Source organism: Scyliorhinus torazame, chromosome 10 (genome assembly GCF_047496885.1).
Source record: "Scyliorhinus torazame isolate Kashiwa2021f chromosome 10, sScyTor2.1, whole genome shotgun sequence".
In the NCBI taxonomy this organism is placed as follows: Eukaryota; Metazoa; Chordata; class Chondrichthyes; order Carcharhiniformes; family Scyliorhinidae; genus Scyliorhinus; species Scyliorhinus torazame.
The window spans coordinates 222,791,441-222,805,121 of record NC_092716.1 but is presented as its reverse complement, the minus strand read 5'-3'; the positions used below and the strand labels follow the sequence as shown (position 1 = coordinate 222,805,121).

Sequence of the window (13,681 nt, the reverse complement as noted above, 5' to 3'; positions counted from 1 at the left end):
TGATATTTTCTCATCCCCATAATCCCTGATCCCCTTATTAATCAAGAACCTATCTATCTTTGTCTTAAAGACACTCAGTGATTTGGCTTCCCCAACCTTTTGCAGCAATGAGTTCCACAGATTCGCCACCCTCTGGCTGAAGAAATTCCTCCTCACCTCTGTTTTAAAGGATTGTCCTTTTAATCCGAGATGGTGTCCTCTGGTTCTAGTTTTTCCTACAAGTGGAAACATCCTCTCCATGTCCACTCTGTCCAGGTCTCGCAGTATCTTGTAAGTTTCAATAAGGTCCCCTCATCCTTCTAAACTCCAACGAGTGCAGACCCAGAGTCCTCAAAGGTTCCTCATAAGACAAGTTCTTCATTCCAGGGATCATTCTTGTGAACCTCCTCTGGACCCTTTCCAAGGCCAGCACATCCTTAGATATGGGGCCCAAAACTGCTCACAATGCTCCAAATGGGGTCTGACCAGAGCCTTATACAGCCTCAGGTCATTCCTGGTCTTGTACTCGAGCCCTCTCGACATGAATGCTAATATTGCATTTGCTTTCTTAACTGCCGACTGAACCTGCACATTAACCTTAAGAGAATTGTCAACAAGGCCTCCCAAGTCCCTTTGTGCTTCTGCTTTCCGAAGCATTTCCCCATTTAGAAAATAGTCTATGCCTAGATTCCTCAGTGCATAACCTCACACTTTTCCACGTTGTATTTCATTTGCCACTTCATTGCTCCTAGCTTGTCAAGTCCTTCTGCAGCCCCCTTGCTTCCTCAATACTGCCTGTCCCTGATAGGATGCTTTCTATGGTGCACCTGTAAAAGTTGATAGAGTCAGTGTGGACATGTCAAGTTTCCTGAGGAAGTAGAGGCACTGTTGTGCTTTCTTGGTGGTACTGTCAACGCGGGTGGACCAGGATAGATTTCTGGTGGTGTACACCTAGGGATTTGAAGCTGTCCACCATCTCCACCTCGGCCCATTGATGCAGACAGGGGTGTGTACAGTACTTCTTCCTGAAGTCAATGGGTCAGCTATTCCTTTCACTCTCGGGTAGAGATTGAGTTATGGGCACCGAGTTGTGTATTCAAGATGCAGGTCCATTTTCGCTATCGCCCATGAGCCAAATGAGCTATTGTGGTACCAGAGCTTGGAATGAGGCAGAACTAGATTCTAGCTATTTAACCTCTCCAGGGAAAAATGATGTTCCTACGTTTTGACTAAACATGGCCTAAACATTCAAAAGAATTTTAGACTAACTCATGGCCAACTGTTTGCCATTATTGATGGAACATGATAATTCAGCAAGCTGGAAATCAGTGTTTGCTTAAAAGGCAGTTTACCTATTGCTCTCTTTACCTCAAATAGGATGTGCATGCACAACTTGTTCATGAGCAGTTGAATATTTAGTGGAATTTTAACACCTTGATTGCAATGAATTTCTTAACTGAAAACGTGTTTGAAGCAATATTTCAAATTATGCTGATGCATTTTAAAGTTGGCTCACCTGTCAGCAGATCCAATTGCATATGTATTTGAGGTTGTGGAGGAAGCAAGTTAATATGTATGCTGCCTCTTTTGTATAACTTGCTTTCTTGAAGCCAACCATAGAAGAATTTAATGTGGGATTAATCATCTGGGAATGGGTAGATTTTTAAATATCTAACTTGGGCCAGTTCTTCACGTAATTGAGAAGCCGCTCCAATGATGTGGCAATCAGAACATGCTGCTCCTAAATGATGTAGCAATGAATTGTGCTTTCCAAGTGCTTATTTTTGAAGATTAGTAAGGTCTTCTAGTACCGACACATCAATGCCAGGAATTCTGCAGTTTGAGTCAATGGATTGAGGGGTGTTCAGACACACCTTGAAGCATTTAGCGTTGAGTGGTAACAATGAATTTACCCTAGAGTATTCAGTAATTTTGAGTCTCTGCATGTAAATTTACATAGCCGGTAATCGAATTTAGGATCCCACAACTGAGTACTATAGAAGAAATGCGTCCCTCATCCAAGAAAACTCTTCCAAGATGGAGTGCTTTATACCTCAGTCTGAATAAGAACACATTGCGGAGCTTAATCTAATTTTGTTTTAGAATCATCACTGCTTTAGATGGTCAGCTTTGGCTGAATCCAGTTCTTTTCATCTAAAACTGGATTAGTAACTATCCATCGAGTCTGCCAGCTCCTTGAAATGCCATTAACACTCTGGATTGGTGCAAGTTTGAAGGCATCATGAGTAGGTGAGCCTGCTCTGCCAGCCAATAAGATTATGGCTCATCTGATCATGGCCTCAACTCCACCCTCCTTGCTTTTGACTCCCTTTGTAAATCAAAAACCTGTCAGGGCATTGAATATATTCAATGCGATAGAGAATTCCAAAGAATCACTGCCTTCCAAATTATTCCTAAACTTAAATGGAGACCTTTTTCTGAAACCATGAGGTAAATATCCTCTCCATGCCAAAGAGCTGTTGGACGTCATGCAGGCTATGGCATGGAGATGATACTCTGCTCATTTAGGGAAACCCCCCTCCTGGTTTTTTCTTGTTGCCTTTCCATGGGAGAAATGATTTTTAAAAACTTTTTCCCAGGAGGACAGATGAGGAAATGGAAGGGGCGAGTCTCCAAAGTCTCTGGCTGTGCTAAACTGATTAAACTACATTTATGGTGAGCTGGACTGTTCATGTTATCTATTTTACCAAAAACCTCTGGGTAGAAGGTATTCAGAGCATCTGCTCAATACATATGGCTCTCTTAATTGGATTTATTGAAAATTAGGCTCTGAATGTGGATGGAGCAACTTTACACTTGTGAATGAGAATTTAGATAACTAGTTGCGTATCGATATTCAAATATAAATGTGACTCTCATCTGCAATTTTCAGTCCCTTAGTTAAACCTACAACTAATGCTCTCCCTGCTCTTTAAAACTGAATTTAAACCACATGTCTCTAGAAACAAAATTTTAATGTTGATCGTATTATGGAAATAGTCAAAGATTGAAAAATATTACCGTGGCAATACATTTCAAATAATAGGGAAGGTAGACAATTCTCTATGATGAATGGAGATATTTTTTCAATTTCCCCAAAGATGCGGCAAGTAATTCATTAACTTGTCTAGTTAATCAGGCGGAGGGAAAAGCACCTTTTTTATGATGTTGGAAAGCCTTTTTGATCTTGAGGTGGAATGTGAAGAAGCTGCTGAAGCAGAAGGCTCCGGGAATGCCTGGGGGAATACGTCTTGCTGAGAGAATCTTGGGGAGTGCTGGAGAATAGCAAGAAGTCTTTATCAAGCAAGACAACCCATTGATGTGGGGCAGCATGATATGTTTATTTTGTATCTTGATATGAAGATAAATTGCATCAATTGAGCTAAGTGAATCTGAAAGCTTGTTCTGTTCACTAGCTGAGAGTTCAAGCAGCTTAACAATTTGTGAAAGTCTTGCCTCACTGTTTTTCCTCTGTCTACTTGAGTGAAGAAATGTAGATGAAAGACATTAATATCCTGTGCAGGTTTCAAATGGCTATGGTTGCACCCTGGATTTTATCTTTTCAAGAGTCCACGGCACTCTTGATTGCCGCATTCAGTTTATTAAAATTGTTAACACCTGAATTTCTAACCTTGGTGTTTAAAAAGTCAAAGAATTTTGATTACTCGACATCTATAACCAAGTTGTAGATGAGAGCATCAGTAAACATTTCCGCCACTGATCATCTTGAACCACTGCAGATTCCTCTACCTCACGACAACTAACTACGTGATGTCATTGGAAAATATAGTTACTACATATTTGGTCCTTTCATCTAAATTGTAAGTTGTTGTGGCCCAGTTGCAGCCCGCCAACATGAAAAAGACCCATTTGTCCCTACACTCAGCTTCCTGTTAGCTAATGATCCTTTATCCATGCTAAGATGTTGCCCTTGCCCCTGCACTATCTTGCGTAGTAACCGTGTGGCACCTTATCAAATGCAACACATCTAGAGGTTTCCCTTTATCCAACTTTCTTGTTACTTAAACGCCAATTGATTAGTGTTTCCCAATGACACTACCTGATCAAATTGGTTTTTCCAAGCATCTTGCTGTAACCATTATGGATTCTAGCAATTTCCCCCTCCGATGTTAGGTTAACTGGTCAGTCTCCATTTTGTGATGTGTTTTTAAATTGGCTATTTACCAATCCACTGGGCATTTTGGAAGTTCTAACCAAATGTGTCTACAATCTCTACAGCCATTTCTTTTTAAGATCCTAGGATGCAGGCCATCTGATTGCAGGGACTTGTCAGCCTTTGGGTCTAATAGTTTTCCTAGCACCTTTTTCCTACTTTTTAAGTTCGTGGGGAGTTTTTCAAGTCCTCTACAGTGAAGACTAGCTCTAGAGGAGCAACAATAGCTTGAGTCAACTCTTATTTAAATACTTGTGGAAACTATATCGCTTTTACATTCCTTGCTAGCTTCCCCTACTCCTATTCCTCCCTTTTAAATCATTCTTTGGTTTTTAATTTGACCATTCTGACATACCACTAATTTTTGCAGATTTGTACAGTTTCTTTCAATTTGATACTACCCTTAAAGTCGTGGGTGAACCATACTTCTTGGTCTTTCGAACTGGGAAATCGGAGTTATTATTAAATATCACCATTAAAATAGCACCTCTGCATCTCTGTCCTACCTTTTTTAACCTCGTTTCACAGTTCATTTTAGTTAGATCTGCTTTCATACCCTCATACTTCATTCCGGTTTATAACACAAACATTTCTCCCTTGCAAAAGTGTCTAGAGGATGATATCATGTTTCATCACTCATTACCAGGCCCAGAATAACCTGCTCCCTGTCTGGCTTGAGCATGCTGTTCTAAGAAATTGTCCTGAAAACATTCCTCCATTGTTCCAAACTTGGGCTACATTTGCAAAATCTTTGTGTGAAGTTACCTATGATTATTGTGGTAACTTTGCCTCATGAACCCATATTTCCTCTGGTCCATAATATATACCATGATATCTAATGTTAGTGGGCATATTGGCCTCTTAACATTACACTTACACAAACTAACTGTACATCTTGCTCTTTCTTGGCCAAGGCCATCTCACCACTGTTGAATGTAATCCTTGATTAACAGAGCTACCCCACCACCATTTCCTACCTAACTTTTTTCCAAATATTTTATTTAATCATTTATTAATAATACAAAGGTCATCCTCTCGACAAGAGTGAGTAGGCTCTGTCTGTATTCCTTGGAGTTTACAGGAGTGAGGGGAGGATTTAATTGAAACACACATTCCTAAAGGGACTTGACAGGATAGATGCTGGGAAGTTGCTTGCTCTGGTTGATGAGGTTAGAACTAAAGCACAGACTCCGCTGACCATTTGGCACCAAGTTGACCATTATCTTCCCTGGGGACTGTGAACCCTGATTGGTGAGGTTAGAACTAGGGCACAGACTCCGCCGGCCATTTGGCACCAAGGTGCCCTGGGGACTGTGAATCTTGGCATTTTCCCCAGAGGGCTGTGAATACTTGATCATTGACTACATTCAAGACTGAGAGCAACTAGATTTTAATGCCCAAGGGAATCTAGAGGTATTGGATAACGCAGAAGATGGATTGAAGTAGATAGTCATGGTCTTATTAGATGGCCCAGCACGTTCAGAGATTAATGATCTCGTATTTATGTTTTCAATATTGTAGCTGACTAGTTAAGTCTTTTTTTTAATTGAACAGATGCAGCTAACTGCTCGCTATACTATACTCGTGGGGCAGCTGGACCCTAAACTAGCGATTTATTTTTCTTTTTGTGCAACCAGTCTGAGGAATACAAGGTTTTCTGAAGTTAATTTCCAAAAATATGGATGGTTACTTCCAAAAATATGGACTGCTCTCCAAAAGGCAACTTTTTTTGGCCCCTTTATTTAACTTGAATTGAATATTTTCAGTACAAAAGATCAACTTATAACTGCACATTCAATACATGAAAATGGCATATAGATTTTGGCTTTTAGTCCCAATTGTGTGCTTGGGTAGCACATGAGGATCTCTGCAATTGTGCATGAAATCAAGGGTAGGAGCAATTGCCTCTTGCACTTTGTGGAAGCAATGATGTTGACAGAAGGCAGAAGCAGTGCATCTCATCTTCCAGCCCCCTCAAAAGTCAGGTATTTTGCCCAATCTCGCATGCATTACTGCAATTCTGGACTTCTCTGCCCCCCCGGCAGTATTGTCAGCTGGTGTTTAGTGGTGCTTTCTCAGTTGGTCAGTTGTGGGTTCAAGTCCCACAAAGACTTACAGACGCTTCACTGTGGTACTGAGGCAATTCTGTATAAGGATCCACCTTTTGGGTGAGATGTAGAAATGAGGACACCCCCCCCCCCCCCCCCCCCCTCCCCCTGCCTCTGGTAGAGCTCAAATCTGACATTATTATGAAGAGGTGTGGAATGTTTATCTCCCAAACTGTTAATCTGGTCACTTGTCATGTTTGTGGGACCTTGCTGTTTGCAAATTGCTGACCACAATTCCTGCTTTGCTTATAACCAACAAAGCACTTGTTTGTGCCATCCAATGGTCATGAAAGGTTCTATATAAATGCAAATGTTTCTATTTGCATAGGGAATGGTATATTTTAATACGGTGGTGTTGTGAGATGGATGAACAGCTCACGGTTGTGAAAGACTGTTCTTGATAACACTTTTGTGTACGTGGAACTTTATAGGACTATCCTTCGACAAGTTCTAGAATTCATCGCTTCAATCTACATCCACTGAGTAAAACCTCCTTCTGATATTGTCTAATAAAACTTCGAGCGGGGGTAAGAACTAGGAACTGAAATCTTTTTAACTAAAAATTCCTCTTGAATTGTAGGTGTACCAATGCTTTCTGTACAGCCAAAAGGAAAGCAGAAAGGCTGTGCTGGCTGCAACCGCAAAATCAAGGATCGTTACCTGCTCAAGGCGCTGGACAAATATTGGCATGAAGACTGTCTAAAATGTGCCTGTTGTGACTGCCGTCTTGGAGAAGTCGGATCTACACTCTACACAAAAGCAAACCTAATTCTCTGTCGTAGAGACTATTTAAGGTAAATATAATTAGATAAAAATAATAAATGGGATGTTAATGCAGATTTGTAAAGGCCTCTTGAAAGATTCAGTACATGAGATTTCAGTATATGAATAAGGAGCAGCAGAAGACCGTCCTGCTTCCTTGGGCTGCTTCGCCTGTTAGCCAGATCATGGGCTGATCTGATGGTGAACTCAATCTGCACTCTGCATACTCCTGATAACCTTTCACCCCTTTGCATACCAAGAATCTATCCACCCAATATTCAAAGACTCCTGCTCCAACACCTTTTCAGGATGAAAAGACTCTCAACCCTCTGAAAATATTTTGCCTCATCTCTTGTTTTACATGGGCAACCGCTTATTTTTAAACAGCAACCCCTTAAAGGAAACATCCCCTCCACATCTGTCTAGCCCCCCTCCACATCTGTCTAGCCTATCTAACCCTTCCTCTTGGGACAAAACAGCACACTCCAGATGTTTGCCTCCTGAACCTTGCTGCCAATACACTTGCATCCTTAAGGAGACCAATACTGTACACAGTACTGTGGTCTCACTTGTGCCCTGTACAACTGTAGCATAACTTTTACTATTAAATTCCCCTCTCAAATGATAACATTCTAATTATCTTTCCTAATTACTCACTGAATCTGCATACTAGCCTTTTGTGATTCATGCACTCGGGCACGCAGATTCCTCCATCTCCCTGCTCTGCAATCTCTCACCATTTAGATGATCTTTCTGCCCAATATGGACAATTTCATATTTTCCCACAGAGGAATGTATTGAAAATTAAAACCAATGCATCAACACTCTCACCAGACACCTTAGACCCTAGGATTCAGGCCTATCAGGATCCAGACACTGTCAGTCTGTAGCTCCCAACAATTTACTCAGCATCACATCTCGGTGATTGTAATGTGCTGAGTTCATCCTTCCCTTCCATTTCCTGGTTTATAGCCACATCTGAGATGTTTGTATCTTCCTATATACTATCAATTCTCTACTCTCTTTTCTGTAGGACCAAGGCTCACTTTATTTTTTTCCAGAAACTGTTTTTATATTTATAGCTAGCTTTTTCTCTGCACTAATTTTTCCCTCTTAACTTTTGTCATCCTTTGCTGTTCCTTCATATTGTGACATGTCTTTGCACAGCTGTTTGCTTTCTCTTTCCAGTTAACCACTGTTGGTGGGTCTTTTGCTTGGACCTTTCCAAATAATTGATTGCTTCTAAGGTGTTGATTTGACCAAGAAATAACTGCTCTGCAACACTTTAGTCAGCTATTAGGCTCTCCGGACTTGAAGTGGGAAAGGAAAGTGATGCTCGTTGCCTGCCGTTTTGTCCATCTTTCATCCTGGAAAAATCTGGCTTGATCAATCCCAAATCTATAAACTTCAATAAAGCAATTTTTTTAATAGTGCAAATTGAATGAAGCTGATCTTTTTATAATATGAAAGAACTGAAACTATAGAAGCCAGTACTTTGTCATAGGCAGCAGTTCACTCAAATGGCTTTCCAGCAACCTCTGAAAATGAGGCACTTTGCAACAGAAGAAAGATAAACCGGAATGTTTTCTAAACAGTGAGAAACTAAACTCTGGGGGAGCAAAAGCATTTGGTCCAGGTTCATATCACAAAATGAGTGCACAGGTACAAAAAGTAATTAATGGAATGTTAGAATGCCAAGTATTCTTCTTCTAGTCTAAAGCCTTGGTCAGACCACATCTGGAATATTGCATAATTCTGGACACCCCTCGGAAAGGATACATTTGAAGGGCAAATGTATGACACCGGGACTCGAGTTTTAAAAAAGTTGTGGAATGATCCTATTTGAATTTAAAATGATGAGTTTGTAGATGAGCATTTTCAAATACAGGCACAGCAGGCCTGGGTGCAAGCTTACTGCTTTGAAGGGGAGTGGGATAAGTAACTTGAGTTAGAAGGATGGGAAATTGCATTCTTTTCTATTATTTTTGACTCTAATCTGATGCATTAGTATTGTGAACACTTAAAAAGCTACAATTGAATGAGATGTTGGTGTTGAGAAAGTGGAAGCACAAATCATGAAAGTGTCTCTGGACTAAATTGTAGTACTTTAGCCTCCTAAATAGCGAGTAAAATTTATTTGGCGTGGAACAATGGGTGTAATCCACTTGGTCTCGGATTTGTGTCTTTTTGCCGTTTAGCAATTGAATGCATGTTGATGCAAGGATAAATAATTCTGTTTAGTCTTTAATAATTAAAATGCTTCAGTTTCAAGTAATTTTAAGTCTTCCAATATATATCCATATTTCCTTAGACCTTTGCTTCAATGTATTTGGTCCATAAAATAATTGGCTTGGGTGCCATCTTTGGCACATTTGTGTAAGAGTTCATAATTGTACTGCGTACAACATGGGGAGTATTAAAAGGGCCGATCCATAACTGATTTCAAAAGGCAATCGACATTTGGCACAATTGTGGTATGTTAGAATGCCAAGTATGTTTCTTCTATTCTAAAGCCTTGGTCAGACCACATCTGGAATATTGCATAATTCTGGACACCCCTCAGGAAGGATACATTAAAAAATGTGAATTGAAAGTCTATTTTTAAAATTATTGCCCAGACAATAAGCTTTTGACTGTAGATCTCTGCAAACCTGTTGCGTATAACAAAAACTGCAGTAAGGCCGAGAAGCTGGTGCTGACTGGTATCGCTGTCAGCCATGGCCCAGTTGGTAGCATTCACCTCTATTTTGTGGGTTCAAGTCCCAATCCAGAACATAAATCAAGGCTGATTCTGCAGTGCACTACAGAGTGAGTGCCACACTATTGGAGGTGCGTGCTTTCAGAGTTATTAAACTTAGATTCCACTTGCTGTCTTGGGTGGATGTAAAAGATCCCATGGCACTGTTTCGGAAGGGAGAGGGTGGGTGGTTATCCTGGTCAATGTCAATCCTTCTGTAAGCATCACAAAAACAGATTAACTGGTATTTTCCCTACATTACAACTGTGCCTCCAGGTCAAAAAATTAATTCAATGGCTGTGAAGAACTTTGAGATGTCCTGAGATGATGTAAGTCTATATATGATGCAATGGTATGCGGGGGGATGGGGGAGAAAGACTCTTAATGGGATGTCGTTGCTTGCACCATATCAATTTCCTGGACTCTTTCAAATCATTAAACTAGTTATACTCGTTTAACCTAATTTTTAAAAAATCAACAATATGATTGAAATCTCCTCTAGCAGTCCACCAGAATATGGGATCCATAGTTTGCTGCAAGCCTGACAGCCTTATTTTTGTTTATAAATTTAGTGCCCAATTTCATTTTTTCCAATTAAGGGATTATTTAGCGTGGCCACAATTTAGCGTGGCCAATCTACCTACTCTGCACATCTTTGGGTTGTGGGGGTGAAACCCACGCAAACGTGAGAATGTGCAAACTCCCCACAGACAGTGAACCAGGATCGAACCTGGGACCTCGGTGCTGTGAGACAGCAGTGCTAAACACTGTGCTGCCGTGCTGCCCCCGACATCTTTCTTTCTGCAGGTTACCCAATATAACCACATGAAAACGTGGCACATTTGTGCACAAGGCTCCAGGTCATTTTGGAGGGTTTCTGAATGTTGAATACAAAATGTACATAAAATGGTGCATAGAATTTCCTATTGTTCAATAAATTTCGATCAGAAAGCAGCTGCCGTTTTGGCTTGACTGGTCTCCCTTTCCACTTCACTGAACTGTTGCCCTAAATTGGCTGCTCAAATCCCTGCAATAGGGCTTGATGTGTGCTGACCAATACAATGCATGGTCAGTGGCATTCAAACTATTCCCCTTTTTTTGTTGCAGGAGGGTAAAACCTGTGTACAGCTGAGCTGACCGAAGATTGGCTTCTATGTACACTGTTTAGATATTCTTATGTTGACTCATTTGAAAGTGCAGTTAAAATAATTGAACACTAAAATATTTTAGCTGCTGTTCAACACTTGGATCATATGAAGCAGCTGGTTTGAATTGGAAATCTTTCCCCAACCTCTGGAATAATACTGAATACAACTCTTAAGAGGTCTTGAGCACATCCCCCATTGGGCCAGCAGCTTGCTCGGGGTTTGCAGCCTTTTCTGTGGCAGTGTTGGATGTGTTTAAAGGTATGAAGTATAACTTTGCGCATAGTGATTCTTTCCACCCATATTCTACACTGGTCTCATGACCGCTCTCCAAAAACAAACCGCATGATCTTTTTTTCCTGCTACAGCTATGCTCCCCTTTGCTTTAACTATGCCCCTTGTGTTTATTGGAGGAGGATAAATGTTCTGCAATGTCCAACTTGCATGTCACTGCTGCAGTTAAACTGCGTGTTTCTGCATCATCTAGCTGTGGCTTTTATTCATTGGCTAGAGAACATAGTTGACTTGTAGAAATCTTTGGGCACTAATTCTGACTGCTCTTACATCCACTGAGGTGCCATCATCTCCTGTAATGCTAGCTGTCAACTCCTAACTTTTTTCTTGTTTAAATTGGCAACGTCCAATCATCTCCATTTGATCAGTTGGAAGGCATCCAGAAGCCACAATTGGAGATTGTCAAAATCTGTCAGGATCAGCAGGAGGGCAAAGCTGAATGTGATTGTAACTGTTTGTTTATATGCACACACTTGAGGCAGAAAAGTATGACCTGAAACTGCAACTTGTTTAGACTCTTGAGTTTCACTCTAATGACGGTTAGTTGCTGACACTTTAGGGATGTGAGGGCTTCTATTTCCATTAAAATGGCTTGGTGGTGTGTCACCACATTGGGCTTGCCGGAGTTTAGGAGTCTGGCGTTCTACTACAAAGTGAAGTGTTGCTTTTGTGTGCAGTCGAATTTGCTTTACTGTAATGAACACTGTTGTCAGAGTAACTGGCTGAAGCGCGCGCACCACTTAGTAGTGGCCAACAGATGTGTGGAAATATGGGGATGTGGAAATATGGGGCAGCAATGGTTCCAACATTATTGCAAACCTCCAATCAGTCTGCTGGCTGTAACTGAGCACAAATTAGTCCTCGTGCATTTTGTTTAAAGGAAGAAATTGCAGTGTACTGGGATTTTTTTTTTTTGGAGCTTTCAAAAAGCCTTAATGTGTTTCCATGACCTCGGGGGTTTAACAGGTGGATGATGCAATAAGCTCAAGTCTGTACAATTGTCTTGAAATACATCTAACCCTGAAACTATATTTAATTTAAGCTGACTTGCTTTACACCACATTGCACTTCCAATGCCACAACTTGGTGTAAACCCTGCATCCAAAATGATTTCCTGGAGCTGTCCGTTTTTCTGCCTTAGAGGTTGGCATGTCTTCCTTTTTAAAATTCTCGGGTCCAATGGACAAACCTGTTTTATTCCAGGAAGTTTCTGAAAGGGAAATGACTGACTTTGGATAACTTTGTGGAAAAACTGATTCACTGTACGCTGTTTTCTTCGTTGCAGAAAAAATGTAAGCAATTGTGAATTGAATTTGGTCCCAAATTACTGGGTTCATTCAAAATCACAATTGTTTGGGCAGAGGAGGCCATTCAGCCCATTGGCTCAATAATCAGTTCCCCATTTGTGCGTTCCCATCTCACTGCACATTCTCCATTTTCCGATAACTGTGCAGTTCCTTTAAGCTTCAATTGAACCTACCTCCAACCGCACTGTGCCGTGCGTTCCAGACCGTAATCAGTCGTTGCATGAAAGTTTTTTCTCATCACTTATTTTGCTAATAATGCAAAATATTGTTATATTTGTGCCCCCCCACATTGTTTATCCTTTCACCAGTGGGAACCATTTCTATCTATTTATTCTGCCTAAACCCTTCATGATTTTCTCTATCAAATCTCCCCACAGCCACCTAACTTCTCCAATCTATCTTAACCAGAGCTACTCAACCCTGGAACTATTGCACATTCCAATCTTTGCAGCCAAAACTGGAGGCAATACTGAGCTGAAACCGTTTCTTTTACGGAACCTCCTTATTAACTACTCATTCCACCTATTCTGCCACTTTCAATGTCTTGTACATATGTACACCGAGGTCCTTCTGCTCCTGCACCCTTTTTTCCCAAATTGTTCTCATATTTCACATTCCTCCTATAAAAATGAATCTTGTAGCATTTTTCCACATTAAACATCTATCTGTCCATTCTACCAACTTCTTGATATCCTTTTGAAGTTCTACACTATCCTCATCACGCTTCACAATGCTTCCAAGCTTCATATCGTCCACAAACTCATTGTGTGCTGTACACCTGGAGTACTGTGCACAGTTTTTGGTCCCCTTTATTTGAGGAAAGATGTAGTGGCATCGGAGGCGGTTCAGAGGAGGTTCGCTAGATTGATTCCAGAGATGAGTGGTTGTCATATGAGGAGAGATTGCACAATTTAGGCCTACACTCTTTTGAGTTTGGAAGAATGAAGGGAGTTCAAATTGAGGTATACAAGATGCTAAAAGATATGGATAAAGTAGATGGGGAGCAGATCCTTCCTCTTGTGGGGCATTCCAGAGCGGTCATAATCTAGAATAAGTAGAAAATTTAAAACCTATTTGAGGCAAAACTTACCCCCCCCCCCCCCCCCCCCCCCCCTTAAAGGGTTGTGAATCTGGAATTCGCTACCCCAGTGCGGTGGATGCAGGGACAGGGAGTA

The 13,681-nt window shown here is 40.9% G+C and overlaps 1 protein-coding gene across 8 annotated transcripts in view; it reads left to right on the top strand.

Moving 5' to 3' along the window:
- The window catches only part of lmo1 (LIM domain only 1), a 38,593-nt gene that overhangs the window by 14,654 nt on the left and 10,258 nt on the right, over nucleotides 1-13,681 (top strand). For all 8 annotated transcript variants that reach the window (XM_072466448.1, XM_072466445.1, XM_072466446.1 and 5 more), the window contains one exon: nucleotides 6,842-7,055. In XM_072466448.1, coding sequence (XP_072322549.1) covers nucleotides 6,850-7,055 — 206 coding nt within the window. In that variant the 5' untranslated portion in view covers nucleotides 6,842-6,849. The remainder of the gene's footprint in view (nucleotides 1-6,841; nucleotides 7,056-13,681) is intronic.